At 39.8% G+C, this 27,596-nt stretch overlaps 1 protein-coding gene across 2 annotated transcripts; it reads right to left on the reverse strand.

The window, feature by feature from the left end:
• On the reverse strand, positions 1-27,596 carry LOC144032144 (collagen and calcium-binding EGF domain-containing protein 1-like). 2 transcript variants are annotated; one of them, XM_077539838.1, is made up of 11 exons: positions 27,327-27,596; positions 26,154-26,234; positions 5,602-5,654; positions 4,536-4,670; positions 2,961-3,098; positions 2,190-2,311; positions 1,997-2,114; positions 1,327-1,466; positions 1,156-1,191; positions 867-902; positions 1-409 (listed from the first exon to the last, which is right to left on the reverse strand). In XM_077539838.1, exons 1-11 carry the CDS (start codon positions 27,440-27,442, stop codon positions 224-226), a joined length of 1,161 nt encoding a protein of 386 aa, XP_077395964.1. In that variant the 5' UTR covers positions 27,443-27,596; the 3' UTR covers positions 1-223. The 2 variants fall into 2 exon arrangements, with proteins under 2 accessions (XP_077395964.1, XP_077395965.1); XM_077539839.1 differs by lacking the exons at positions 26,154-26,234; positions 27,327-27,596 and adding an exon at positions 22,221-22,253.

The following is a 27,596-nucleotide window of genomic DNA, read 5'->3' on the forward strand; positions in this document are numbered from 1 at the left end:
TGACTCTAAAAATATGACTTTATTCCCTCTCAGTGCACACTGAAAATAAACAATGTAATTGTAATTACAAGGGAGATTCCCTGTTTGCATGCTAACCAGCAGCAAGAGGAGAGAAGATGAGGAAGAGATGCCGAACGATATGGCTTGTCCTTTCAAGTCCTTTGTGTCCTTCCAGAATCCTCCATTTAAAAAAAAAAATGCCACCAGCAGCGTTCTAAAAAGTTCAGGTGCTGAACATGAGATCCCCTTGACCAGACCCCCACTCGGCAAAATCGGGCTCCCCGCCAGAGGGAGATGAGTCCAACGAGAGGCTCCTCTTCTCTCCAAAGACTTTCTCCTGCAGCTCGATGATGTCGTTGCGGATGTCTGCCATCATCAGCAGTAGGAAGTCGAAGGAGCCGGGAGGGCCCTGATGGATAGATCTTGTCTCAATACTTTTTTTTTTTTTTTCAATTAATCAAAATCAAAACATTTTTTGAGGTGCAAAACAACCATGTAACAATATAGATCAGATAGTTTGTTTTGATTTAATTTCATACAATTATTTTGTAATTTTGTTTTTCAGTGTACTTTAATAATGTAAAAAGAATGCCCAGTCATATTTTCATTTTTACTTTCAAATATGAATTATTAGTGTATTGCTAGTTAAATGTTAACAAATGAAATGTCACCTAATTGAAATAAAAGATTACCTTTAAATGAGGATGATTTTCAAAATATAACAATAATTAAATAATTTAGTGTTAACCTCTTTTGGCCTTAATACTAATAATAATCATCATGCATGATCATTTGTATAAAAATCTATATGACACACAAACCCAATGCTACTATTTTTGTTCCATTAAAATGTGCAATAAACTCACAGGCGGACCACTGGGACCATCTGCTCCTCTGTCACCCTGGAAATTGCAAATTAAGTATGGTTAACACACCAAACATCACATTATATTATGTTTATGTATGTATGTATGCAGAATATTTGAGAAGAGACCGAGTCATTGGTTAATTTTGAGCTGTTGTGAACTGTTATAGCTGCCAGTTTGGCCACCAGAGGGCAGCACTGCATTTCACAGGTACATTCATGAACATAAACATTAGGAACTAGTTTTTATATGAGTATGCACTATGCATGTATTAGTATATTGAACTGACCTTTAAACCGTCTTTTCCTGGGGCCCCGGGTGGTCCCTACATGGGCAGTAAAACACAGGTTTCAAAACTTTATATAAGTCAATGCAGAGTGGTGGTTTTCCATTTCAAATTGTGTACTGTATATACAGTTGAGAATGCTGTGTTGTTCTACTGTTTATTTTTATTTTTTACCACTGGTCCTCTGCGGCCTCTTTTGATGTGCTTCAGATCAGGTTCTGGGCCTATGGGTCCAATGTCTCCACGGGGCCCCCAAGGCCCTGGAGGGCCTTCCCCGCCTGGGTCCCCTCTAGCTCCTGGCCCCCCTGGGTGACCTGTGGAGTAGTTACACTAGCTTGGTAAATTAAGTGAATTAGGCAAGTAGATTAGGTGGAGAGGTAGGAAAGTTACGTAGATAAATAGGTTTGTAGATTAGGTAGGTAGGTAAAGCAGAAAGTTAAGTTGTCTGGTAGATGGAAGGTTGGTCGTTTGGTGGGTAGTTTGGTCGTTTGGTGGGTAGTTAGTTCTATCCGTCGGTAGGTTGTTCAGGTCAATAGTTAAGGGTTAGGATGGGTAGGTAGCTAGGTAGGTAGGTAGGTAGGTAGGTAGGGGGCAGGAAGATAGACTAGATGAGAGCTAGATTAGGTACTTATCGTAGGTATGTAGCAATAATAGTAACATTAGGTTGGTGAATTAGGTAGACCATTTAAGTCGGATGGTAGGTAGGGGGAACAGGCAGAAGATTAGGTAGAAAGTTAGGTTAGCTGACTAAATAGGTACATTCCGTAGGTAGATTAGCCAAATAGGTAGTGGCATTAAGTACAGTAGCTGTGTCAAATTATGTACTGTATGTAGAAGGCGTTACCTGGGACCCCAGGAGACCCTGGAGGTCCAGGTAGGCCAGGACGGCACGAGCTGTCACGACTTTTTCCTGGCCTCCCAAGAAGAGGTTTGTCACTGCGGTTGGCCAGGAGGTCAGGAATCTGCCAGCACAACAAGCATTATTAGCACTACAACTTTATTAACTACAACCAGCATTACACCTCCGCCAAGGCTACCTGCGAACTGGCCAGTCGCAGTTTTATTTGCAGCAGACTGCTTTTCATGTTGATGAAATCCTGACAGGTAAAGGAGCAGGTGCCCGCACTCATGAACGTGTCCGACTTCCCTGATGAACTCACTGAAAATCAGCGCAACACACTTTAAATTAATGAAACAATTGCATAGTTCTGCTTTAATTAAGGTGCACATTACCTATAAAAGGCTGTATTTTGATTTGATTTGATTTGATTTGATTTGTTTTGTTTTTTTAGGGAACAATAGCCAACCACCAAGACACTCTCATTTGGTTTAGCTTTGCACAAACTTTGGCACACACTAAAATGATCTACATTGTTGGTTTAAATCCAACACATCTGCGTTGACAACGAGCAATACACTGATTTAGGGTGACAACCCCATAATATGGGATAAACTTCTCATGCGACATGTTGCTGTGCCTAAGTCAAGCCACGCACGCAGCGTGGATTTATTGCTGTGCTTCATGCTTTGGAGTTACGATATAAAAACATTCAGCTGCTCCACATGGGTTGGATATAAATACATAGAATGGCAACATGTCTACTGCACATGCACCAGCTTTTTATATCATCATAACACAAAATGTGTTTCGCATGCTGGGGGTTCACCTGCGATTAATGAAGTCTACATGTATGTTTTATGTTATGTAGCCAATTTCACATACACAGTACACAAAGGCTATTTATCAGGCAAGCTACCATAGTATATGTAGGCCTATATATATAATATGCATTAGATTAGTATCTTACGGTTGTGCACGGCGATGCAGGAACGCTGATCAGGCGCCATAATGTATCCGCTGTGGCATCGACACAGGAAGCTGCCGCCCGTGTTGACACACTCATGCTCGCATACACTGCCGCCCGACTCCTCGCACTCATCGATGTCTGTGGAAAGAGAAAAAGTGACATTGCAACATTCAACTAGAACCACTATTTGGTTAAAAAATAGTGTATCTAAAAAACAGAACAGGGATTCAGTGTCAATATGTGTGCTTTTAAATATATGTAAGCGCTTTTCATAGTCCTCATAGTGCTGTTTTAAAAATATTTTTCCTTTCCCTAACGCCTTTCTTTTAAAGCGATCAAGCAAAATACAAATAAAAACATCAAAACACATAAATTATTACATAAACAATAGGGGTGTGAATTGCCTAGTACCTGACGATTCGATTCGTATCACGATTCACAGGTCACGATTCGATTCGATACCGATTAATCCCGATACGAATTTATAAGTCGATTGTTGCGATTTTTTTTCATTCAAATTTAGAAAATACTAATCAGTAAGCTTGTAGAGTGTAAGATTTATATGAAAATGTATTATTTATTTATCTGAAATTTCAGTCTTATAGAGGTTGTAATCTGTTTCATGTTTGAACACCATTAAAATAAAATATTAAGGCTTAATGTTCCGTTCATATAACATTCTTCCATGCTCAAGGTGTGAATCCTAACCCGAAGTCAGACGTTTTGTTGAATATTTTTCCATTAAAAATGGAGTTTAAAAATCGATTCACACACACACAAAAAAAAAAAAAAAAAAAGGCAATGATGATAAGACGTTGAATCGGTAAGACTACCGAATGAACAATTCTGAGCTCTTTAAAAATAAAAATAAAAATAAAAAAAAATTTTAAAAATCGATTTTTTTTTAATTGAATCGATTCGAGAATCGCGCGATGTAGTATCGCGATATATCGCCGAATCGATTTTTTTTTTGACACCCCTAATAAACAATGAATACATGAAAACATACAAAATAGAAGTAATTAAATACAAAACATTAAACAAGAAAACTGCTGGGCGGCACGGTATCGAGTGGTTAGCACGTCCGCTTCCCAGTTCTGAGGTCTCCGGTTCGAGTCCAGGCTCGGACCTTCCTGGGTGGAGTTTGCATGTTCTCCCCGTGCCCGCGTGGGTCTTCTCCGGGTACTCCGGTCTCCTCCCACATTCCAAAGACATGCATGGCAGGTTAATTGGGCGCTCTGAATTGTCCCTAGGTGTGCGTGTGAGTGTGGATGGTTGTTCGTCTCTGTGTGCCCTGCGATTGGTTGGCAACCAGTCCAGGGTGTCCCCCGCCTACTGCCCAGAGCCAGCTGAGATAGGCGCCAGCAGCCCCCGCGACCCTTGTGAGGAATAAGCGGTCAAGAAAATGGATGGATGGATGGAAGAAAACTGCTGTTTAATAAAATGTAATGATGACTATTTTTAATGAAAAAAATTATTAAAATGAGTAAACAAATGAAATAGCTAAACGCCTCTTCCTCACAAGGCGCCTGAATTCTGTGATTCAGCCTTTGTTCTCTTCTTAGCGCCACTGACCAAGACAATAAGGAGACTTGTGGTTGCGGTGTCTCTCCCGGTCGAAGCGATAACCCGGGTAGCAAGTGCACACCACCCTTCCAAAGTTGTCGGTACACTGTTGCTCACACGGCGACACGGCGCATACGTCCACATCTGTACCAAAACAAATGACATAGAAGGAGCCATCAGAAATTAATTATGGAATAGCCATGGGAGTTTTTTGTAGTACCAAATGTGTATTGTGGGCTAAAAGTACAATAATCAAATGTTACTTAATTGGTCTGAATTGTATTATTTAGCTCCTAAAACTGATGTATCTTAGCTCATCAATCTATGACAGTTCCGTACAGTGACTGGCAGAACAATAAAGGCTCTGTAGACAATAGATTATTTGGATCTTTCCTTGTACACTAGTAGGCTACTTTTGCAGCAACTTACCATAGGATACAATTGTCCCAATATCATATCTGTATGTAGCCTTCTTTTGGTGTGCATAATGTACGTGTGTTTATTTTAAATGTTAAAAAAATAAAGGGACCATTACACTTGTGAGCTTTTCTTAAAAATGTATTATTGTATGCCATACCTACCGGTACTATAAACATAGACACCGTGCTTTATATTTTACAATAGATATATATTTTTTTTTCTCTCAATTTTTTTTTTAACTCTTCCATAGTGGAACAACGGTGGACAAGAGCCACCTCTTGATACTTTTATCTGCTGTTCCGTGTATTCAGTGTTAGTCATTTCCTTGATAAGAATGTCACAAAAATACACGATGATTGATGATATATTCCATATGAAGCACAACAATGAATCTTCGCCATGGCCGCTTTGTTGTTGACGCCAACAGTGAGCTAATTTGACTTACATCATCGTTCCAAAGTGACAAAAAGGCAATGATGTGGAATTCTTTGGATTACCATGCAAAGCCAATGTGGTCTGCAGACCTTGTTTTGGCGCAGGATGTTTCCCTGCTATAAAGGTAGCAGAATGGGAAGATTAGATGGGAGTAGGGAAATTATGTGTGTGAGTGTGTTTGTGTGAAAGAACAAAAAGATTTAAAGTGTGTTTTACCTACTTTCAGGTATGCACTGGCCCATCACAAACCTGAAGCCTTCACAACATTTCCTCCTGAAGAGAGAAAACAACCAAAAAAATGTTTGAAGATTGATATTGTAATATTATGAAACTTATAAAGTCATATCATTATCATTATTCAAATTATATCAAGTGTTATGAAAAAGCCTGTCATTTTATAGGAATAAAGTTACTGCTTTTGTCCCATAAATATACTATATATTTATTGAGATTTTTCTTTTTATAAGAGTATAAATCAGGAATATTACCAGAAAAAAATTGGTAAAACATTGTACAGAAGTAAAAAAACAAAACAAAACAAAAACAACAACAACACAGGTCATGACAACTTGTAATTTTACAAACATGAACTTGCACTCTTATAAACACAAAACATTTGAAAAATCATCTAATATAATGACTTTACTTTTAGAAATATAATTTTTCGGTTTCCCCATTTTTCAGTGAAGCCCCAATACTCTTTTGCACAACACTGATCTGTAGTGCTTCTAAAAATATAATCCGTCGAGTGCCATTTTAATCCATTCATGGAAGCCATTACCCTCTAAAAGTCATTGAGAGTATTTGTCACATGTGGCCCAACACATGTTACAGACATCACAAGAGGAAATGACTGACGCGGGATGACCGCGCAACAAATATCACACAAGAAGGGAGGAAATGCATAACAAAAGAGTGTGTTAGCAATCCTTGTTGTCCCACGACAAGTCGCATTTTACTCATGCAGCCTTCATGCAGTGTCATTCTAAATCAACTCCTAAACCTTTTTCCCCCCAGAGTGAATAATCACCCTTAAACCGCCGAGACAGGCCTGAACTGATGAGATCCAGATGATTGGGCCGCTTTAATCCCAAACTGAGGTGGAGACAGGTGGGTGAAAGTTAAGATGAAAATTGTCACTACTTCATTGAGTCCGTCGACAAATCAGTCTGCAGAGGTAATGACTTGCAGATGGGCGCCGGGTCCTCCGGGAGAAACTTATACCTTTTACGCCGCTCGGATTAAAGCGAGCGCAAGGTTACGTGACATGAAGATTCTAGTCGGTGTGACTCTGATGTTACAAGTGACGTTATATCAGGCCGAAAGTGCTCTTTATTACGGGTGACCTCATTTCTACAAGACATCCGTGCAGTGAGGCCAAGTCAGGAACGGTTCAACATCCTAAAATAGGAAATAACTACTTTTTCTGGGAGGGACGACTTTGCTCCAGAACACCCGAAAAGGGACATATTATGTAAAAGTGACATTTCGATTGATTGTATGCAAATTGTTGGTTCTCTAGCATGCCTGCTCACCATCAACAGTGAAATTACATGTAGACTGCAACACGTTACAACTTAGATACAAATTTGGGTTACGTCGCCAGCACAGGATGGACCTTTTTTTTTTTTTTTTTTTTTTTTTTTTTTTTTTTTTTTACGATCCGTCATTTTCAAGCGGCAGACTACATGAAAAACAGGATCATGGCAACAAAAGCTTATTGCCTGTTCAATGTGTAAAATGTCAGATTACTGCAAGGAAGCAAAGTCCCTTCTTCGAGAAGAGATCCAAAGACTCTACGAAGACTCTACGACTCTAAGAACTACTAAACCGGACATATTAAGTAAAAATTACTATTTGTTAGCTTTTATACAAAACGATGGTGTCACTGGAGTGCCTGCCCATCCATCAGTTTTCGAATTAGACGACCAAGCCAATCTTTCTGTTCGTGGTGTTGTTCTCAAGATCGGTCTTGGTCTCAAGACCACTTTTTAAGGTCTCATCTCTGTATCGAGGGCATTTTTTCTCGCTCTTATCGAGACCAGGACAGTACTACTCTGATCAGAGGTGAAATAATTTTTCTTTGATTTGAGATTTGTTTCATAGTATTATTTCAAAAACAACATAATTTACAACACTACTGCCTATCTCCTAAAATGTATTAACATGAAGGAAGATGCACAATTTTCAAGTAATGGTCTACAGAGAAGTCTATCATGTTCTATCATCAAGTTAACCACACCGATGGGAAAAATGAACCATAGTGATTAAAATAAGCAAAAAGGTGCTAGTACGGAATCCCCTTTGTCTTGCGTTACATGACAGAGGGAGCATGAACGAGGAACTGCGATATAGCAGGAGACAACTGTATACGTTGCGAGTCAGCAGCTTGCCAGGCAGCAATTCTACATCAACGTCTGCATGTGTCCCATGGGTGCTCCTGGTAGAGAGCACGGAGGAAGCCGTGGTGTCTGGATGAGCAGATGAGAGCAGCAGGAGAGCTGACCCGTGTGTTTTTGTTTTGCTGTGTGAAAGTATGCCGGATAGACAGGAAACAGGCCTCCAGAACACACTGACGAGTGTGGGTGCATGTGTGTGTCTTCATGTTTGACGGTCCTGTGGAGGACCTTCATCTTCTTATTCCTGGAACAAGCTCCAGACACTTATCCCATGCGGGATTTGTGGTCCTTATACCACAGAGTATTTAACCTCCAATTCAGCCTGACGGTCTTTCTCTCGTTGGTGCTTATTTGACAAGATTGCTTAATGGAGTGCTAATGCCTGCTTCTGGTTACGGTCAACTCAGCACTGTCAACTGAATCTTTACATTGTCAACCGCCTTGAGCATGGTCTACCATCTGGTCTTAAGGACTTCCAGTTGGTCTTATGGACTGGTGTTTCTGTTTTTTGGGCAAGAGCAGATCTCCCATTTTTATCTCTTAAGATATTGTCTACATCATTGGTTCCTAAAATGGGGTCCAAGAGCCGTAGCTTGTGAGTCTTTTAAAATGATTGGCGTTTATTACCTTGGATCATTTTTATAGAGGATGTTTCGTTTACGACTGAACTGACATTCGAGGTTTTCAACAATTTGGCACAAAATCCCTAGTCATCCATATTCCATACTACCTACGGTTTTGTGATATACAGTACACAAAATGTGATCTTAATATCAGCTTTTGGGAATATGGGAGGTTCTTGTCTTCATTTCAGGATCTTGTAACATATTTTCTTGGTACCACATATTCCTGCCCGTATAAGTCACAGCAACAGGCTTTTAGCCCTCATCTACAGTGTAAAATCATCCAGTTCCAACCCTGGAAACTATTTCTTGAGTCTTGTAGTGATGCTCTGCTGCTTTTGGCACCTACAACCAGAATGATGGCAGCATTGAAAGTTAGTGATGAGATGTGCAAAAAAAAACATCCAACACCAACACTTGTAAGGTCAGTTTAGTCTGTAGACAGTCGGCATCATCACTCATAAACGCCCCCCCCCCCAAAAAAAAACAAACAAAAAAAAACATCCATCACCGAGAGGGATTTGTGCTGCTTGTTTGTAGAATGATTTTAAATCCTCCCTATCGCTCCCTGGCCAGCTCGCGTGATGCGTTGCTGGTAGGGGTGTGAATTGCCTAGTACCTGACGATTCGATTCGTATCACGATTCACAGGTCACGATTCGATTCGATACCGATTAATCCCGATACGAATGGTCACGATTCGATACCGATTAATCCCGATACGAATTTATAAGTCGATTGTTGCGATTTTTTTTCATTCATATTTAGAAAATACTAATCAGTAAGCTTGTAGAGTGTAAGATTTATATGAAAATGTATTATTTATTTATCTGAAATTTCAGTCTTATAGAGGTTGTAATCTGTTTCATGTTTGAACAGCATTAAAATAAAAATATTAAGGCTTAATGTGCCGATCATATAACATTCTTCCATGCTCAAGGTGTGAATCCTAAAAAAAAAAAAAAAAAAAAAATCGATTCTGCCCCTTATTGAATCGATTCGAGAATCGCGCGATGTAGTATCGCGATATATCGCCGAATCGATTTTTTTTAACACCCCTAGTTGCTGGGAACCGACAACAGATCTGTTTGAGCCACGTAATGCCTTGTTTAACCTATTTCACCCGGTGTGTAAAAAAAACAACAGCGAGTAGCATAGTGAGAGAGGTTTCACTGATGACTTGATTCAACCTGACTGAAATGAAGTAGGGACTTGAGTTGCTTGAAACTTGAAGGTTTAGAATTGAGACTTATTTATGACTTGCATTTTTGGTAGAAGGTAGATGGACTTGTAGTAACTAGTCTGGTACAGTACAGTATTATCCACTCTCACAGTTAGCCCATACCAAATAATGTCATGCTTCAGGCTCAAAATGTCACCGCCCTAAAAATCTATTATTACTTTTCTTTCTTAGAAGAGGTATATTTCACATTTTGTTCTCAAAACCGTTCCTTTGTGTCTTGTCTGTTACATTATTCTGTCAATTACTGCCCAAAAAGAAAAATTAAGTTTTTGGAGTTGGAAACTGACCCCAAAGGATCAAAATCACAGGACTGGCCCATCACAAACCTGAAGCTTTCATAACATTTCTTCCTTGCCAGAAAAAACAAAACAAAAAAACAAAAAAACATGAAGAATCATAACTAATCTAATCATCACAGTCATAACTATGATAAGGAAATAACTGACATTTTTATTGGAATATAGTTGACATTTTTATGACATAACTTGTAAAATGGCAATATTACAAGGAAGCGCTTTATCCTATGAGAATAAAGTCAGATCATGATTTTACAACGAGACAGTTCATGACAAAGTTTTAAATTTTGTGAGAATGAACTGGAAATGTTACTAAATTCTTAGCTTGCTTAGCTACTTTGCCGATGCCAGGAGTCACCAACCTTTTCAAAACTGAGTGCTAACTTTTGGTTCCTAATTAATATGAACAGCTACCAGTTTGATACACACTTAATAAGTAACACATTGGCTATAATTATTTGGAGGTAAAACAATACCTTATTGTTATTTTGCCTGCTAGGTTTTCACCACAAATGTGATTATTTGGTCCTTTGCTACAATATCCACCTTTGACTTAGAATATTTTTCAAAATTGCTATTATCATGTGTATCCATCCATTTTCTTTACCGCTTATTCCTCACACGGGGCATGGGGGGCATTGGTGCCTATCTCAGCTGGCTCTGGGCAGTAGGCGGGGGACACCCTGGACTGGTTGCCAGCCAATCGCAAGGCATAGAGAGACGAACAACCCTCCGCACTCACAAACACACCTAGGGACAATTCGGAGCGCCCAATTAACCTGCCATGCATGTCTTTTGAGCGTGGGAGGAGACCGGAGTACCCAGAGAAGACCCACGCAGGCACAGGGAGAACATGCAAACTCCGCCCAAGAAGGCCGGAGCCTGGACTCGAACCGGAGTCCTCAGAACTGGGAGGCGGACGTGCTAACCAGTCATTCACCGTGCCGCCCTTATCAAATTTACACCAATTTAAATATGATTTAAAGAGAATAACAATCAAGAATTGACAACATACTGGTGAGGTTTTTTTCTTTCTAGAATAGTACTAACAAAATAGACACGTCATTGGTAAGCTAGTTGCAGCGTACCTAATTACTGGCCAATAATCAATCCTCATTTATGTCAGCGTTTTATTTTGTTTACGTCAGCACATGTGGGCAAATCGTGTGTTATTGCCCAATTTTTGCTGTTGGTAAAAGTCAAATGATGAAATATTGGTGCAGTATTTACATATTTTTACAGTTGTGTTAACAATGTGTGTGCGGGCGTGCGTAGGGGTGTGTGCGTGTGTGTGGTCGTTGGTTTTGTGTACAATAAGCTCCAGATGCTGCAAATTCAGATGAAGAATACTATTGATTTTGATTGTGGAAAAGTCTCTGCGTATGTGTTTGTGTGTGAGTGTGCTTTAATAAATGGGTTAGCTCAACAAGCCTCACAGATTCCCTTAAAAAATGGATTGCATTGTAAGATTTTGTAATTCAAATGATAAAATATGTTTTATAGACTATAGGTCTATATATGTATTTTCCCCATCTTTTGGGAGCGCTTTTTTAATATTTGGATCTGTATCTCCGAGAGGGAGGATTTGTTTCCCTTGGATGGTCTCTCTTCTTGCCAATTTTTTTTTGCCATATTTATTCAATGATGTCTCTGTTAAATCATGATGATTTTAAAAATAGAGATACAAATGGGGGCGAGGGGGGGGGGGGGGGGCATGGGGGAAGCCTCTTTTTAAATAATACTTTCACAGCAATTATTTTGTTCTTCTTTCTACTTAGTATTTTTTTTATATTTTTTTTTACTTTCACTTTTTTACTTTTACTTTGCATTTTACTACATTTATAATTGCACATGTTCTCCATCAGGATTGATTTGAAAATAACTATTTTGAACATGTGATTTGTGTTTGTGTAATTTTATAATTATTATTATTTACACATGAAAGCCAACCAGCGTGTTTTATGAACGTGTTTCCCAGAGCAGCCTGTTCCAGCCCCTTTGGTGTTTCTTCCTAATTACAGTACATACGTTTGTGCGATTCTTGTGTGTTACACACCAAGATCTCCTTCAAGGCCTCCTTCTTGGCTGTTTATATGCTCTGCCAGCACACCGAACGCTTCCAGGACACCGGCCTCCAGGGAGGTATCAGAGCTTCGTCTCACAGAGGAAGCTTTGACTAGAGCAAGCCAAGCAGGCGTTCCGGATGAGCTTCCGCCGCCAAACACGTTTGACCTGTACTTCCTGCTTTACTTCCAATGTTATGCATCGCCTCACTCCCGGCCCCGACGCCACCTGTCCATCACGTTCCCATTTTCCTTAAAACACACCCCAGGTGTCTTTTTAACATGTTACTGGAACACTTGTTAGAATACCCGAAGGATCAAGAATGACAGTACTCTTTTACCCTAATGTTATTGTTTCTGTATCCTACATACAGAATGTCAAAAATGTCACAGTATACACTTCGATATTTATGTTTATTTTCAGGTACAATTTAGACAAAAGAACAGCAATTTTGCAATATTGCTCCAAAATGTGCCATGGCAAAGGTATGATATGAATAAATATCCTTACAATTACAAAGATTAAGCTGCCAAATGATACCTGAAACAAAATTGAAAACAGGTATTGGATTGTGTTTTTTTGAGAGAGAGACAATGATAGCTTTGATCGTATTTTCATGGAGGAAAGCATCACTTCATCACCAGCCCGCCAGAATTCAGATGCTGAACCGCAAAAGTGTGACATACTCAGGTCGCTAAACAAATTGAAAGCAGCAAAAGCATGGATTGTGATTCCAAAGAGTTACATTCGTCAATTAGTGTAGCAGATCCGTGCATGTGGCGCATGCAGTGGACATCACCTGAGGAAAAAAGTGATCCCCATTACAGCAGTCAAAATGAGAGGAGGTGAGAATAAGTGAGCGTGACTTCCTCGGAGATGATGAGTGTTTGGAATGTGCCCTGACCCCATGGAGGGCTCCGTGTCACCACAAGAATTTGCCATTGGTGACCCTCTGAGCATCTTACTATGACACACAAACACATGCGATGGTCTTTTTACACTGGGAATTGTCATTTTGACATACTACCTTGACAAACCAGCGTGCTCGCATTTGTGCGTGTGAGTCTTGGAATACACAAAACAAGCTTCAGTTTTCCCATGGGAATTTTCTTGCAACACATTGAAATACGCTCAAACTCTACGTAAACACTCCCACAGCCACTACTGAAATGCTTTAACAAAGAATTAAAAGGCTCTCACTCAATAACATTCACATTGCTACTATAAAATACAGAAGGGGAAAGCACAAGAAAAAATGTCAAAGTCAGGAAATGAAGTTTCATGAAATTTGCAGACGATATTAATCAATACTCTCAGTCAATCAATGACACTTTATTGCTACAAGTCCTTCTGTGTATGACAGTGATGGACAGTGTGTTGAACATGTAGGGGCAGAAGGGGGAACCGGGATCCTTCCAAATGATGTGCTTGCTTTGCTTCTCTTGCCAGACCGGAAACTGGGTCGCAAAAGAGGAGTGCAGCAAAGTAGAGACTGTGGTGTACTGTATACCACTGTAACGTCCACAGATAAGGAACACTGAGGGCTATTGTTAGTGTGTTGTAACAATTTTTCTCAAAAGGGAACTAAGTAAACCGAGCACAGCAGCCAAGTAGAGACTGTGGACTTTTGTGCTGCCTATCTACAGTTAGGAAACAGCAACAGGTTGTCATATCTGGCTGTTTATCCTCAAATTCTACAACACTGCAGCGATTTTATTTGCGAGGAGATTGAATGGCACAGTAAAGTGGAGACTGTGGAGTATAGTACGGCATGGCCCAGAGCTATGTTTATTTTTGTCTTTTCCAGGTATGAATCCAATGTAAATTCAATTCAAAAGAAGACGGGGGGCAGCATAGAAATGGAGCAGTACAGCCAAGTGGAGACTGTGGAGTATAATCCTGTTGTCCACAACTAAGATAAAGCAAAAGGTAACGTTAGAATGTGTGTTTATTGTTATCATTTTTGGTCATTTATGCTCAAGAGGAAATTAGGAGAAAACAAAGTCCTACAGCAATGTGGAGACTGTGGCATATAATACTAACTCAAACTAAAGCAAATCAGCATGCTAAGCTAATGTGAGCATTGTTTGTCTTTACTAACTGTATATTTTTAAATGTTACAACGTTGCAGCAATTTTCTTCGAGAGTAGACTGAGGGTAGCAAGAAAAGAAGCACTGCAGCTAAGTGGGAACTGTGGAGGATCAGAATTCAGCATCACAAGCACAGAAATAAAGGTACGCTAACATTAGCAATAGCAAATGCTATCTATCAATCCATTTCATTCAAGAGGAGACTGAGGAAAGCGAGAAATGTAACTGGAGCAAAGTAGAGACTGATGGCTATAATACTACAGCAACAGGCTAAGCTAATGTTTTATTTTTGTCGTCTCAAGCCATGTATTCTCAGATTTGAGTGCAGTTGTGTTACATGACAGTTTGACACAAGTGCTGCTTGCCCCAGGCAAACAATAGCATGGCAACAGTGTAGTTACAGTGTGTTATATTGGCCGGTTTGTTGTGTTGAGGCGCACACACTCGCACAGCTAATGAAGACCACATTGTATGGAGGGACAAAAGAAACTGCTTTTCCAGAAAGGCGTTCAGGTGCACGCTAAACAGAAAAAGATGACTTGACTTTTTGTGTGCCTGTGTGTTGTTGGGGGTCATACTCCTCTTGTCCACAGCCCCTATCAAGACAATTAGGCTTCAATTAAAGACAGGAAGCTCAACTCAAAAGGCCTTGGAAAAAGATTTGGACAATGATAGGGAAGTTCAAGAGAAATCAAGCAAGCATGGCTTTCATACGAAAATGCGGCTTATGGACAAATCCAGACAATGTCGCACGAACAAAAAAGAAAAATCCAGATGTATGACAATGTATGACTCACAATTGGCCTCTTGCGGCTGAAGCCAGTGGGCAGCCATTTTGCATTGTCACTGAAAACTTCTGTTCGGCTCGGATCCCTGCATGTAATGAGAACCTCTCAAAGAAGGAACTTCACTATTTTGCATCGACCATTAGAAGTATTAAAACAAGGCGCACCAACTTGTTTGAGGTGTTGAAGGCGCTGTGTGGCTTAAAGTTTTGTAATAAAAGCTTTTTGGAGAATTTTTGGTGGATTTACATGTTAGCATTTAGCGTCTCTTGTCAGAGTCAATAACAGTGAATGTTTGAAAGGAAATGCAACGAACCACCTTGTCTTTGGCACAGATGATGTCACTGTTGTGCTGATGGAGCGAGTACTAACACAGTCAGAGTAAGGAAGTGTCAACAAATACACAAAAAATGGCTTGGAGTGTTCTTTTTATTTGACTGCAGCAAATAAGCCAATATGTAGTAAGTTGCCTTTTTTTTTCTTTTAATTTTGCACTCCACAAATACGCCACATTTTAAAAAGCTAAAACTAAAACTAATAAAAAAAATAAAATAAAATGAAGCATTTTCAAAAAATAAAAACTGTTAAAAACTAACAAACCCTCTATAAAAATTTATTTAAACTAAGTGATTTTTTAAAAAAAAGTCAAAAAAAAACAAAAAAACAAAAAAAAAAACTCAAAAGAAAAATCCAAAACTACTATTACGCTGTGTTGACCAGAAGGCCCTTGAAAAAACAAGAGACAAGTGGATACACACAAAATAGGTGACGTGTGCACTTTGGGAATATAAGAATGAAAGTACTCTGGAAGCATGCGGCTTTTCTTCATCCAGATGAAACACAGATACTCGCCGGTGGGGGGGAATCGGGGAAGTTGGCCAATCCAACCAACAAACGGCAGCCTGACACAACAATTCTCTTGAATGCTCTCTCAAGCTGTCAATATTTGATTTTATTTCACTTTCTCTGGCTTTGTCTTTGGCTCTCCGCGCCAGACATTTATACGACTACGCCTCCCCAGAGTTTTTCGTTGCTTCCCTTTTACTTCCCCTCATTTCTTTCCACCTTCTCCATTACTCCGCCACTCATCTTTTGCTTTCTGTTGCACTCCCTTGCCACAACAGGACAAAACTGAAGGTGGGGCATGGATTTAAAAGTTTGCCATAAAAACTTATGTGACTTTTTGGGTGTGGAGAGAAGGTGCGCCCACTTGGTCGTGACGATGAATGTGGTGTGTACCGGTAAATGTTTACAATACAGTTTTTCCTAATTGTTAAAACACATTCCTTGAAACCGCTACCCATTTACTCAAAACCTTCAACATTAATCCATAAATTAAAACTAAATTTGCAAAAGTCAGTTTCTTCTCCCCAATTGGCCTTATCACATTAGAAGAAACTTGTGTGTTCACTTTTGAGTTGTTCTGTATCAAGATGACAGCTGTGCTGAAGTTGTTCTCATTTTCCAGTTATTGTTTACAATTTTGCAACATAAGTGTATCACAGTATCAAATGGGTTGCGTGACAGAGAATATGTTTAAAGGGGGAGTTTGCAGTTTTCAAACTGCTGCATTGATAGCATGACTTATTCATGTTGGAGTGTTGCAAAACACAAAATGTTGCCAGCTTGATGTTGTTTTTATTGGGAATATACAAATGGAAACGAAGGCTGCTGGGTGTCCCGGCACGGTTCTGTTGGCGATTCTTGTCAAGGTCTTTTTGAATAATCATCATAATAATCATAATAATAATAATGATCGTTTTAACTCATTAAATGCCAAAACGTCTTCAGAAGTCCATTAGAATCAAAACATTTATTGCCAAGGTTGTAACTTGTAATACAGTATTTTTTCTTCATTTGGAGGAAATGATATGGGCCTGATGCACTTCTGATTTAAATTGTAAGCATTTGATGAGTGTTAATGAGCCAAATTGCCAGCAGAGGTGAAAATCCCCTCTGTTTGCCAACTGTTTACAGTGGGGGCGAAGGTGACTTTATTTATAATGGCTGCCGCAGCACAGTCAACAGTCTTTTAGCCGAACAATCGGAAGCATACACTCTGTCACTCTCGTTTCTGTTCTTCGTGTCTCTTTATCGTTTCTGTTTACTTTTCAAATGTCTTGTTAGCCTGTCTTGCCCCCAGCACTGTTTGCTTAGCTGGACAACTCATTAGCTCTGTTTGTTTTCAATCTAATCTGCCGTGGAGCCACCCTTTTTTTCCCCCAGCAGACCTTCTGCAAAGGCTCATTATAATGGCTCTCATTTTGCTACTAGATACAAATAGACCCTGACGTGTGTGTTTATGAGTTTATGAGCACAGTTAGCAGCTTTTTAAAGCCAGAGTGGAAGTGAAAGCCAAGTGTAATGCCATAAAACAAGGAGATGAGTAAGGGGAGTAGGGGGTATTCAGTGTGAAGTAATCCCATTTTATTGGCGTGACAACGAGCACACACACATACACGCACTTGCCATGGTCTCCCTTTGTGATGTTCTGAAGTTCATTGACGTGTCAGTTGATGAAAATGTATCTCTGTTATGACTTTGGAAGCACAGGGATAATCTCAAAACCGGAGAATCGGAGCCATGACAAAAGACACGGCATTAATTTGCGTTTGTCTTTTTACACAGAACCCATCAGATGCAGGACATCGCGGCAACTGTGTGTCTGAGCTGGCATACAGCAACACGGCATCCTGCTGTCAGGTAATTCAACGGGTGACAGGGTCAGCACCTTGTGTTTTGGCTCTGTATGAATCAACTGATGAAGGTGAAAAGTTGATTTGCGGTGTCTGTGCCATTTGTATTGCAACAAGGACCAGGTAAAAGTCATAAACATAGCTTTTAGTGGCAGCGTGAAATTGGCTAGTACTCCCTGAAAATGTGGAAAATTGGTCTAAAAGAAAAAAAATGTGGAAAATGTATTACTTTTATAGGAAATGTCTTTTGTAAAGTGCCTTTTGATACTACCCCCAAAGACAAAAAATTTCCCAGGTCACTTTTCCCCACTGCTCTGTGGATGATGCTGACTATTATAGAGCACCAACTCGAAATAAAGCAGAAATAAGCCATCTTTAACAGCCAGCCTGAAAGAAGTTTTTGATATTACCTAAAAAAAAAAAAAAAAGTGTAACTCACATGTAAAAAGAGATATTACACGCAGTGTAAAAACAGTTGATGATACTAAATCCAAAGATGGATTTCGGGGTCAACTTTGTTTACCTGTTTGTGTCAGTGCAATTTAAACCAGTGGCCTGGAAGAAAAATTCTTCTGACACTACCTCCAAAACTGCCTTGCCGAAGGCCCAAGATTCCCGTGTCCAATTCATCCCCCCCAATTCTGTTTTAGCCGTGTTAATACTGAACTTGCGGCTCAAAATAAGGCAGAAAAAAAATTACAAGGCAATACAAGTCACTTGCACGCTGCAAGTGACTTTGGATACAACCTCCAAAGATAGAATAATAAAAACCTGTTGGTGCCGCATAAACAGAGAAGCAACCCCCCAAAAGAAGGAAAAAGCCAGCTTTTAAAGTCAGGAGTGACCTCCAATAGGGAAAATTTGTCAAGTCAAAGTTATTCCACCATTGCATTGCTGAAGGCAGAAAAATGCTTTATCAACTTCGCCCCTCTTCACTTTTCAATTCTATTAATACAGACACAGAACTTCAACTAAGTAATTCACGCTTATTCAGCCTTTGACGGAAGTCTTCGAGCCACTCGGGTTGTGGTTTCCCTACACGTTATTGATGGGGACAAGAGTCAGGAGGGCATGTATACTTTGCCTGCAGGCCTCGACACTTCATCCCAAAGGACGAGATTTACGCCCGACCGATAACCTCTGATGACCTCATCTGCTTAGCACGAGTGTGATACTTGTGAAGCATGTTTACCCCACCTGACCCGACGTTAACGCTACAGCTACTAGACAGACGTCTGGCTTGTGTTTCGGTCCTGACGAATCAGGACGCATGGGGACAGGAAGTTGTTGAGCTGGGGATGTAGTCCAGGGGAACATTTGACATTGACCATCACCGAAGAACAACTCATTCACATGTCATGAGAAAAATGTTTGTGGTTACAAATGACAAACGAGCTGGGTGGGCGGGAACGATTTTTCATTTTCCCCAATTTAAAACAGTTCGCAGGTGGGCATCGGATGGGTACCGAAGTCAGTACTTCTTTTGGTACGGACCGATTTGGGTTGGTACTACCAAGCACTGATTCCGACTCAAAATACACCAAGGATCAAGAATTACGTCACACGTACAACTTTCATTACCATGACAACCAGGGTGGAGCTAGGAAATTGCGACTAGGTGAAACCCTATGTGTTTTCAAGCAGCCCAGTGTCTTAACAGAGAAAACTGACACTAATTTGTATACAGTACAAGCTATTAAAAAAAAAAAGGATGTTTCACCTTTAAAATATTTACATTTGTGAAAATACTAACCTCCTACGGGAAAAGTGTCCAAATCCAAAATGCACTCAAAGTCTTCAAACTGAGCCAACGATAACAACATTCACCGACCGCATTGGTGTTTCCCAGGGTATTCTATGCACAAGACAATGAGTAAGCAAGTGGTAACAATAATAGGTTGTACGGTCGGTAAGTAAATCATGAACTCAATGTTTGGAAATGACCACAATCGACAAACAGATAGCAGACAATAAAAGCTTATTTTGTTTGCTTTAGTTGGGTTTTGTGCTATTTATCACTCCTGCCAAGGAGATTTTAAAGGCAATAAGAATAATCCATGTGATTAACAATGTGAAAAATCAGTTCAAAGCTAAGTTAAGAACTGTGGCCCAAGCTACCTCGACCACTTTGGAATTGATATTTGTTAAAATCAGCAGGGATATTTCAATGAAAGACAACAAACAACAAGATGGATGGTCATAAACAACCACAACAAATTCCACACAGCTATTTCAAGTTTATTCCTTAGATGCCAAACAGCTATCCTTAAACATGTGACGACGTCGGTCAAGAATTGTGATTGCTCGAGTGCTGAATAGAAGCCAAGTTGTTTTTCAATGCTCTGTGTCATACCTACCAAACAATAATCTTGGAATGTTTGACAAGTACTGAGTAGAAGCAAAGACAAAAGTGCTTTCATGCTGTTTTTATCAAATTTTAGATGTGTCCCTTTGATGTGGGTCGGTTTGGTTTATGGAACATAGAAATGCAATAAAAAGTAGAAAATAAAAGTGAAAGACAGAATATAAAAGTTAAAAAGAAAAATAATTATTGGTAAAGTCAGAATTTACATGTTCAAAGAGAGTAGGAAGAAGTACAAGAACTTCCTACCGCCTATAACTTATATCATGATAATAATGGTGTTGATAATGATGATAATAGTGTGATGACAATCTCAGTGTCAGCCAAAACAGTTCTGTGGGAAGGAAAGTAGAGCTGGCATTCTGTAAGATATGACCGTCAGTTTAGCGTGAATGTGCTTAGCTTGTATGTGGTTAGCTTGTACACGGCTAGCCTGTACGTGATTAGCATGCATGCAGTTAGCTTGTATGCGGTTAACTTTATATGTGGTTAGCATGTATGTCGTCACTCATCACATAGCAGCACATCTTTTCACTGGAGCTGAATTTGATCAAGATGTCCTCTTTAAGTACACTCAGTTATTTGCTGATGTACTGTAGTCTGCTTGATTGTTCATTATTGTAGTTTTTAACATTTTTTTGTTCCAGTCTCTTTCACCCCCTACTAAAACCCTTTGGTCTTTTTTTTTTTTTTTTTAAATCATGCTCTACTTCATTATCCTTCCCACTATTATTTTTTTGGTCATGTTTGAGCACAAAACAATTAGAAATAGTGAGTTTGGTTTTTGTTTTTGTTTTTTTGGTCATTTTTGAAAAGAGCAGAATATTGACTCTTCAAGTGCAGAGCGGAGAAAAAAAAAAAAAAAAGACAAAAGTGCTTTTAGAGCTCTTTTGGTCATGTGTAAACACATCAGAATGGTGATTTTCCCAATACTGAATAGAAAGCAAGGCAACTTTGGCAGAGCAGGTTCAGTTTTGACATGTTGCTTACTTGTGGGAAAGAGAACTGATAGGATCGATGAGAGGTTGTTTTTTTTGGTCGGTTATGAGTGGAAATGGACACGAATGACAAAAAGTGGACATATTTGGAGTATAATATATCATGTTTACAGAAATATCTGCCTGAAGTTTATGGTATAAAATGAGCCACAGAGAACAAAGTACAGTACATTATTGCTGGGATAAAAAAAAACAGTCTTGTTCCTACCCATTGCTGACTGCTCATCAAAAATCTTAAACGACACATGTTAGTGCTTGGACACGCCAACACACACACTGACGCAAACTCACAAAGCACATACACAAAGCACAGGATCCTTCCTTTAGGGATCCAGGCTGGAAACTCCTGGCAGACATTCTGACACAAACGTGGATGTGAATGCATCTAAAGTATCCCTGATGCGACACAGTCCAGACTTGACTTGCATGGGAACGCTTCTTGGTCATGTTCGCGGGAGGGAAACCCTGCACGGGCGCCCTAATGAGTCAAAACAGGAAGCTGTTGCGGTTAAATTGTAATGTCAACCTTGCGTCCCGAACCTGAGGAGGCTCTTCAGAGGTCATTAAGTGACCCAAATGTCTGCTTTGTCTCATCCAAAGGTGACTTGTTAGCTCGGCCATTTTAGCTTTCAAACAACATTAATTAAACGAGTCAAGCTAAAGCAAGCGCGATATTGCTTGTACTATCTCCAAAGGTGGAAATTTTCCTATTTTGTTTTGTCCCCCATTTATACACAACCATTATTAAAAAAAAATCTAAAAAGTGCTGTTATTGTGTAAACAAGTGGTCAAAACCATGTTTTCACCTAACTACTATTATTTTATATAATTGTTGGCTCTTAACTTCCACGTACAATTTTGTTCCTTTCTGTCCTCCATTTTTTGTTTATTCACCTGTTCGTTACAGCAGCGTGCTGCCATCACACTTACAGTACTCTTCACAGCTGCGAGACTTCCGACTCCACTTTGAGCGTTAAATCTTAACATGGTTGCGCTGTCTTCAATTACTGTATTTGTGTGGGGTCTACTTTTAGTATGCGTCAGTCAAAACAAAGGCGCTTGTTGTCATGTTGTTCCCTCCAATTGTGAGACTTCCACAGCTTAGAGCATTTAACCACACATACACAGCAAAAAAAAAAAAAAAAAAAACTAACGTCATCATCCTGACAATGCAAAACATTTGGAGGCAGACTACATGCACACTCGTGGCATTCTGCCAAACCGAGTAATACGAGCGAGAAAAAACCACAACAATGAGAATGTTAAAAAAATCATTTTTGGACCTCATTGCTGAGAAAACCACAGAAGGCGGGATATAGTGGTCATTTTGTCAGCGGGTGGTAAGGGGGTTCACTCCGGTATGACGTTGCAAAACTCCTGGGAGACAAAAACATTGGATTTGGATTTTAAAAAGCCATCTTTGCAGCTAGAGAGCATGAGAATCAAGTTCCCTAAAGCGGGGTATTAAATTAAAATACTTAACAACGACACACTAGCTCAAATGATAAGCAAACAAAACTAGCATCACTGCGCAGTTTATAACCCTTTAGGCAACAAAAAATTGAACACAAAACGCATAAAACGACTAACAGTATCAAAGTTTTAGTTGTATTGTTCTTTATGTTACACCAAGCACAAAAGTATGATGCAAAAATTGTTTAATTTTGTCGTGTGCTACTATTTCTTCTTAAAAAACAAAAAAAACACACACAAAAAAAAACATGACACGCCATTTTGTGTTTTGTGTTGTTCGAGTGACTGGAACACATTACTGACATTTCCACTCATTACTGCGGGGAAAGTGGCTTATAAGCGTAGGGTGACCAGATGTCCGATTTAGCCTTGTATCTCGAATCCTGACAGATTTCGCCAGCCCCGTTGATTTGTTCAGCTATTACTTTACCCAGTCCAGTCAGCAGGCCAATTGTTTGGGACGTGCACGTACAAGGAAGTCTTGCCGGCTTGCAATGGAGAGCTCCAGCAATGGACGACTATCTTGTCCACTGTCTGCTCTCACTTGTTGTCTAGCAACTCAAGTCGCAAGTTGAGGTGACGGTGGACACAATCGTCGTCCATTGCTGGAGCTCTCCATTGCAAGCCGGCGAGACTTCCTTATTCGCCGAGCTGCTCACTTGACCAATGACAGGCAGTTTGCAACAGCAGAGTCCAATCCAAGACACGCTTAGGACCACCCCTTCATTTGAATAACATTTCGACTTAGTAATACGGCCCAAAAATGCCAAAATTCAAAATAAATCCATCCATCCATTTTCCTAACCGCTTATTCCTCACAAGGGTCGCGGGGGGTGCTGGAGCCTATCTCAGCTGGCTTTGGGCAGTAGGCGGGGTACACCCTGGACTGGTTGCCAACCAATCGCAGGGCGCACAGAGACGAATAACCATCCACACTCACAAGCACACCTAGGGACAATTCGGAGCGCCCAATTAACCTGCCATGCATGTCTTTGGAATGTGGGAGGAGACCGGAGTACCCGGAGAAGACCCACGCAGACACGGGGAGAACATGCAAACTCCACCCAGGAAGGCTGGAGCCTGGACTCAAAACCGAGTCTTCAGAACTGGGAGCCGGACGTGCTAACCAGTCATCCACCGTGCCGCCCCAAAATAAATAAATGACTAAATAGATAAATAAATAAACGACTAAAAAAATAAATAAATAAATGACTAAAAGTGAAAATAAAAACGGATTTATTTCCATTTATATTTAATTTTTTAGATATAATTTTCGAATTATATTTTTTTATATTCATTTTTATTTTCACTTTTAGTCATTTATTCATTTATTTAGTCATTTATTTATTTCCAATTTTGGCAGTTTTGGTCCTCCATATCCAAGAGCTGCCGGGACCGAGCAAAAAAGGTTAGATAATGGTGAGTGCAGTGCTTTATTACAGCTGTTAAACTGTCAACCCAGCGAAAACATGAACATTAGCTAAATAACACAACCAGTTTGACTACCGATTAAATTTGTTATAAATAGTTCCTGGTGAGTATTCATTTTATATTTGATTTTCACTGTTTAAATTTGAAAATCTGGTCACCCTATAATAGCAACTTATTTCAGTTGAATTATTTGAGTGAATGTAGGTCAAACTCAGCCATGTGGAGTCACACAGCAGCTGTACAACTTAACAGAATGTGTCATGTAATCATCCCAGCCAAGAGAACTTGTCGGCGAGGACAATTGAAGCTCCATAAGTGGCGTAATTAGCCCGGCTGTTTGGATAGCGGCCAAGCCCGCCGCTTCAAAACGCTTAACACGTCAACAGCAATCACACGTAAAAATACATCCGGTGCTCCGAGCGATGATTGGGCTCGCTGGGTCAGAGTCAAATGCAGTTTAACAGCATCACTCCGCACTCGCTCTTTCTCTCTGGAGGAATCCCTGAGAATAACCTATGTGGAAGTGTTGAATGGCCCCCTCGCAACCCATGAAACTTGTCGCCACTGTTTTGTGTATGTTCTACTGACCCGTGTGTTGTTAGCACATCCTAGCACATAGTAGGATGCAGCTAAGGCCTTGTTTACACCTTGAGGGCTTCCTACTTTACACTGTTTACCGTAATGTGTTAGAGCATATTGATTGACAAGTAGACTAGAAAAAAAATTAGGCACTGTAGTGAGTGGATAACATTTGAGTATCATAATGGCTACGGCTTACAGCGCCCCCTGCTGCTTCGGAATGCCCTTTGCAATCAGTGTCATCATGGAGCCAATCTTGATTTGATTTGAATAGCATGAGCAATACTGTATTATGGAATAATTCTAGTTTGATAACAAATGATTCAATTGGTAACTGCCAACAAAATCAATGGAAAAATGTTCATACCTTATAAAACAGATTTTATTTTTTGCTACGTTGTCTACAAGGCGTGTGCTCCTGGTTTCAAAGAGTTTTTTAAGGCCCCCAATAAACTCATACAGCCATCAGATTGGAGTTATTACTTTTTTAAAGGACAATTTGATCCAGGGTGGGGGGTTTGAGGGGGCAAGATGACATCCATCTTCATGTAAAAGTGCCTCCTGCGGAGTCGTACGTCTTTCAGCAAGCCAAGAAAGCAAACAAGATGCAGTCCGACCGCGACTGTGAGAGCATCCTGACTAAACGCCAGCCAGTTTTCCCTTGAAGGGGAACTTGTCTAAACAATAAAAGGACTCACTGACGTGTTCCCCTGGCGTGTGGGAAGCTCCGTGTGCTCGTCATTCCGACATAAATCTGCATTGAATTCTCAATTCTTTCTATTTTTACACTCTACTACCAGGAAGAAGTGTGATGATAATCACAGAGCATGAAATTGCACTTATGGTATTGTGGGAAAGTATATAAATGAGCAACACTGTTTCACTCTATCTTCAATTTCGAGATAAAAGTTATTGTGGAGCTAAATTATTAGCACATAGCTACCAGAGGCTATCACACAACTACATGGTGGTTAGCAAACAGCTAAAATAATCTAAATTTTTATATAATTTTTATATAATATATAATTTTTAATAATTTAAATTTTTAATGTCTTTCAGCAGTTTAATGTTCATAAGTTACAGATCGCTAACAAAAACTTTTACTCAACTAAAGCACACAACTAACTTGGTCTGTCAGACAGCTACATAGTTAGCAAACAGCTAAAAGAATCTAAAAATATGAGCATTTTTAGTTTATTGTAGCAGGCTAGTATTAGTGGCCAACACACAGCTTAACAGAACCGTTCACTCAACTAAAGCAGCAAATTTAGCACACGACTAACACTTCCTGTCACAATTTAGCTACATAGTTAGCAAACAGCTAAAATAAATGAAAAATAGCTATCTATGGCAAACACACAGCTGACAAGGTATTTCATGGATAGTGCCCTCAAAACGAGGAGTTTGTACAGTTTTCTGGATTCTTCCAGACGAAAGCAATAAAAGTAACGAATCACATCCTCTGCTGTCAAATATTAAGTGGACCGAAAGTTGGGAAAAAATGGACATGATGGTGAGGTTGTCAAATGTATCCTGGAATGCAGACACATGAATTAGGATCGTGTTAATGTCTATTAAGTGGACATCTTCAAAGCCACTATGCTTTTAGGGATGCTTTTATTTATTTTTTTGTACTCCTTGTGGGAATACACAATTTTGGGTCTGGTGGGGATGAAGGTCCTGGAAATGCCAGGCCATGTTGCAATAACAGGAACGCTATCAGGGTGTCTTACCTGAAGCAGGTACTGCTCTTCCCTCCGGCTTGGATGCATGGATACTCCACGGTTAGGATTTTATTGTCGGGACACTTGCCGCTGAAGAAACAAAAAGATTTAGAAGATTTTTTATTTTTTTTCTCAACTAAACACAATGCACTCATGGCTACTCAGTCAAAAGCCGGTTCTGGTTGTTTAAAATGTATTCTACTTTCCTTTTTTATTGAAAAACATATTGGGAAAGTCTATCCATCGATTTATCTATCCATCTCTTTACTTATCCACTTATTTATCGATCTACACATCAGTACAATACGTACCTATCCAGCGAGCTGTATCTATCTTCACTGACATAACTAACTATCCATCTATATCTTCCTATCAATCAATCAATCAATCAATCAATCAATCAATCAATCAATCAATCAATCAATCAATCAATCAATCAATCAATCAATCAATCGATTAATCAGCCAGTTAGTCAACCAATCAGTCAATTCAACTATCCACCTATCCATGAATCCACTCTCCTTTGCATATCAATCAATGAATCAATCAATGAATCAATCAATGAATCAATGAATCAATCAATGAATCAATCAATCAATCAATCAATCAATCCATCAATCAATCAATCCATCAATCAATCCATCTATCTATCCACTATCCATCTATCCATTAATCCACACTCCTAAGATAGATAGATAGATAGATAGATAGATAGATAGATAGATAGATAGATAGATAGATAGATAGATAGATAGATAGATAATTAAACCCCAGAGAGGAGGAAAAAAGTACTGTACTATCTATCTATCTATCTATCTATCTATAGTCCAGACCAATCAATCAATCAATCCACCTACCCATCACCTATCATCTATCATTCCAACCATCCATCCATCCATCCATCCATCCATCCATCCATCCATCCATCCATCCATCCATCCATCCATCCATCCATCCATCCATCCATCCGTCCGTCCATCTATTGACCTATCCTTAATCCAAAATGTTTATATCAATCAATCCTTCACCTATCATAATCCATGGGTCTTTCAATTTTTTATCTAGCCATCTACTTATCAACCCATCTACTTATCTTAATATTTATCCATCCATACCTCCATCAGTCTATGTGTTAAAGTGGATAGAATTTGAATGGCAACCAAGGGTCTTGAAAGGACCTACTGTGGGGCGTCCTTCCCATGTGTGGTCCTGATGGAGCTGGCGGCAGAGTCGCAAAGCAGAGCCGCACACATGGCGGCGCCAAATGCTAGTAGAGTGGCACCATCAATGTGACCCATGTCCGTGACCGATGCCCCTGAAGCTCCTTCACTTCTTCACATGTGTGCCACCTCCAAAAACAAGAAGAAGAGGAGGAAGAAGACTGTTTAGTCCTCTGGCAGGACCGCAGCGAGGTGTCGCACGCATGTGAGCAGCAGTCTTTCCCGTGCTGCG

This window comes from Festucalex cinctus, chromosome 12, assembly GCF_051991245.1.
Source record: "Festucalex cinctus isolate MCC-2025b chromosome 12, RoL_Fcin_1.0, whole genome shotgun sequence".
NCBI lineage: Eukaryota > Metazoa > Chordata > Actinopteri > Syngnathiformes > Syngnathidae > Festucalex > Festucalex cinctus.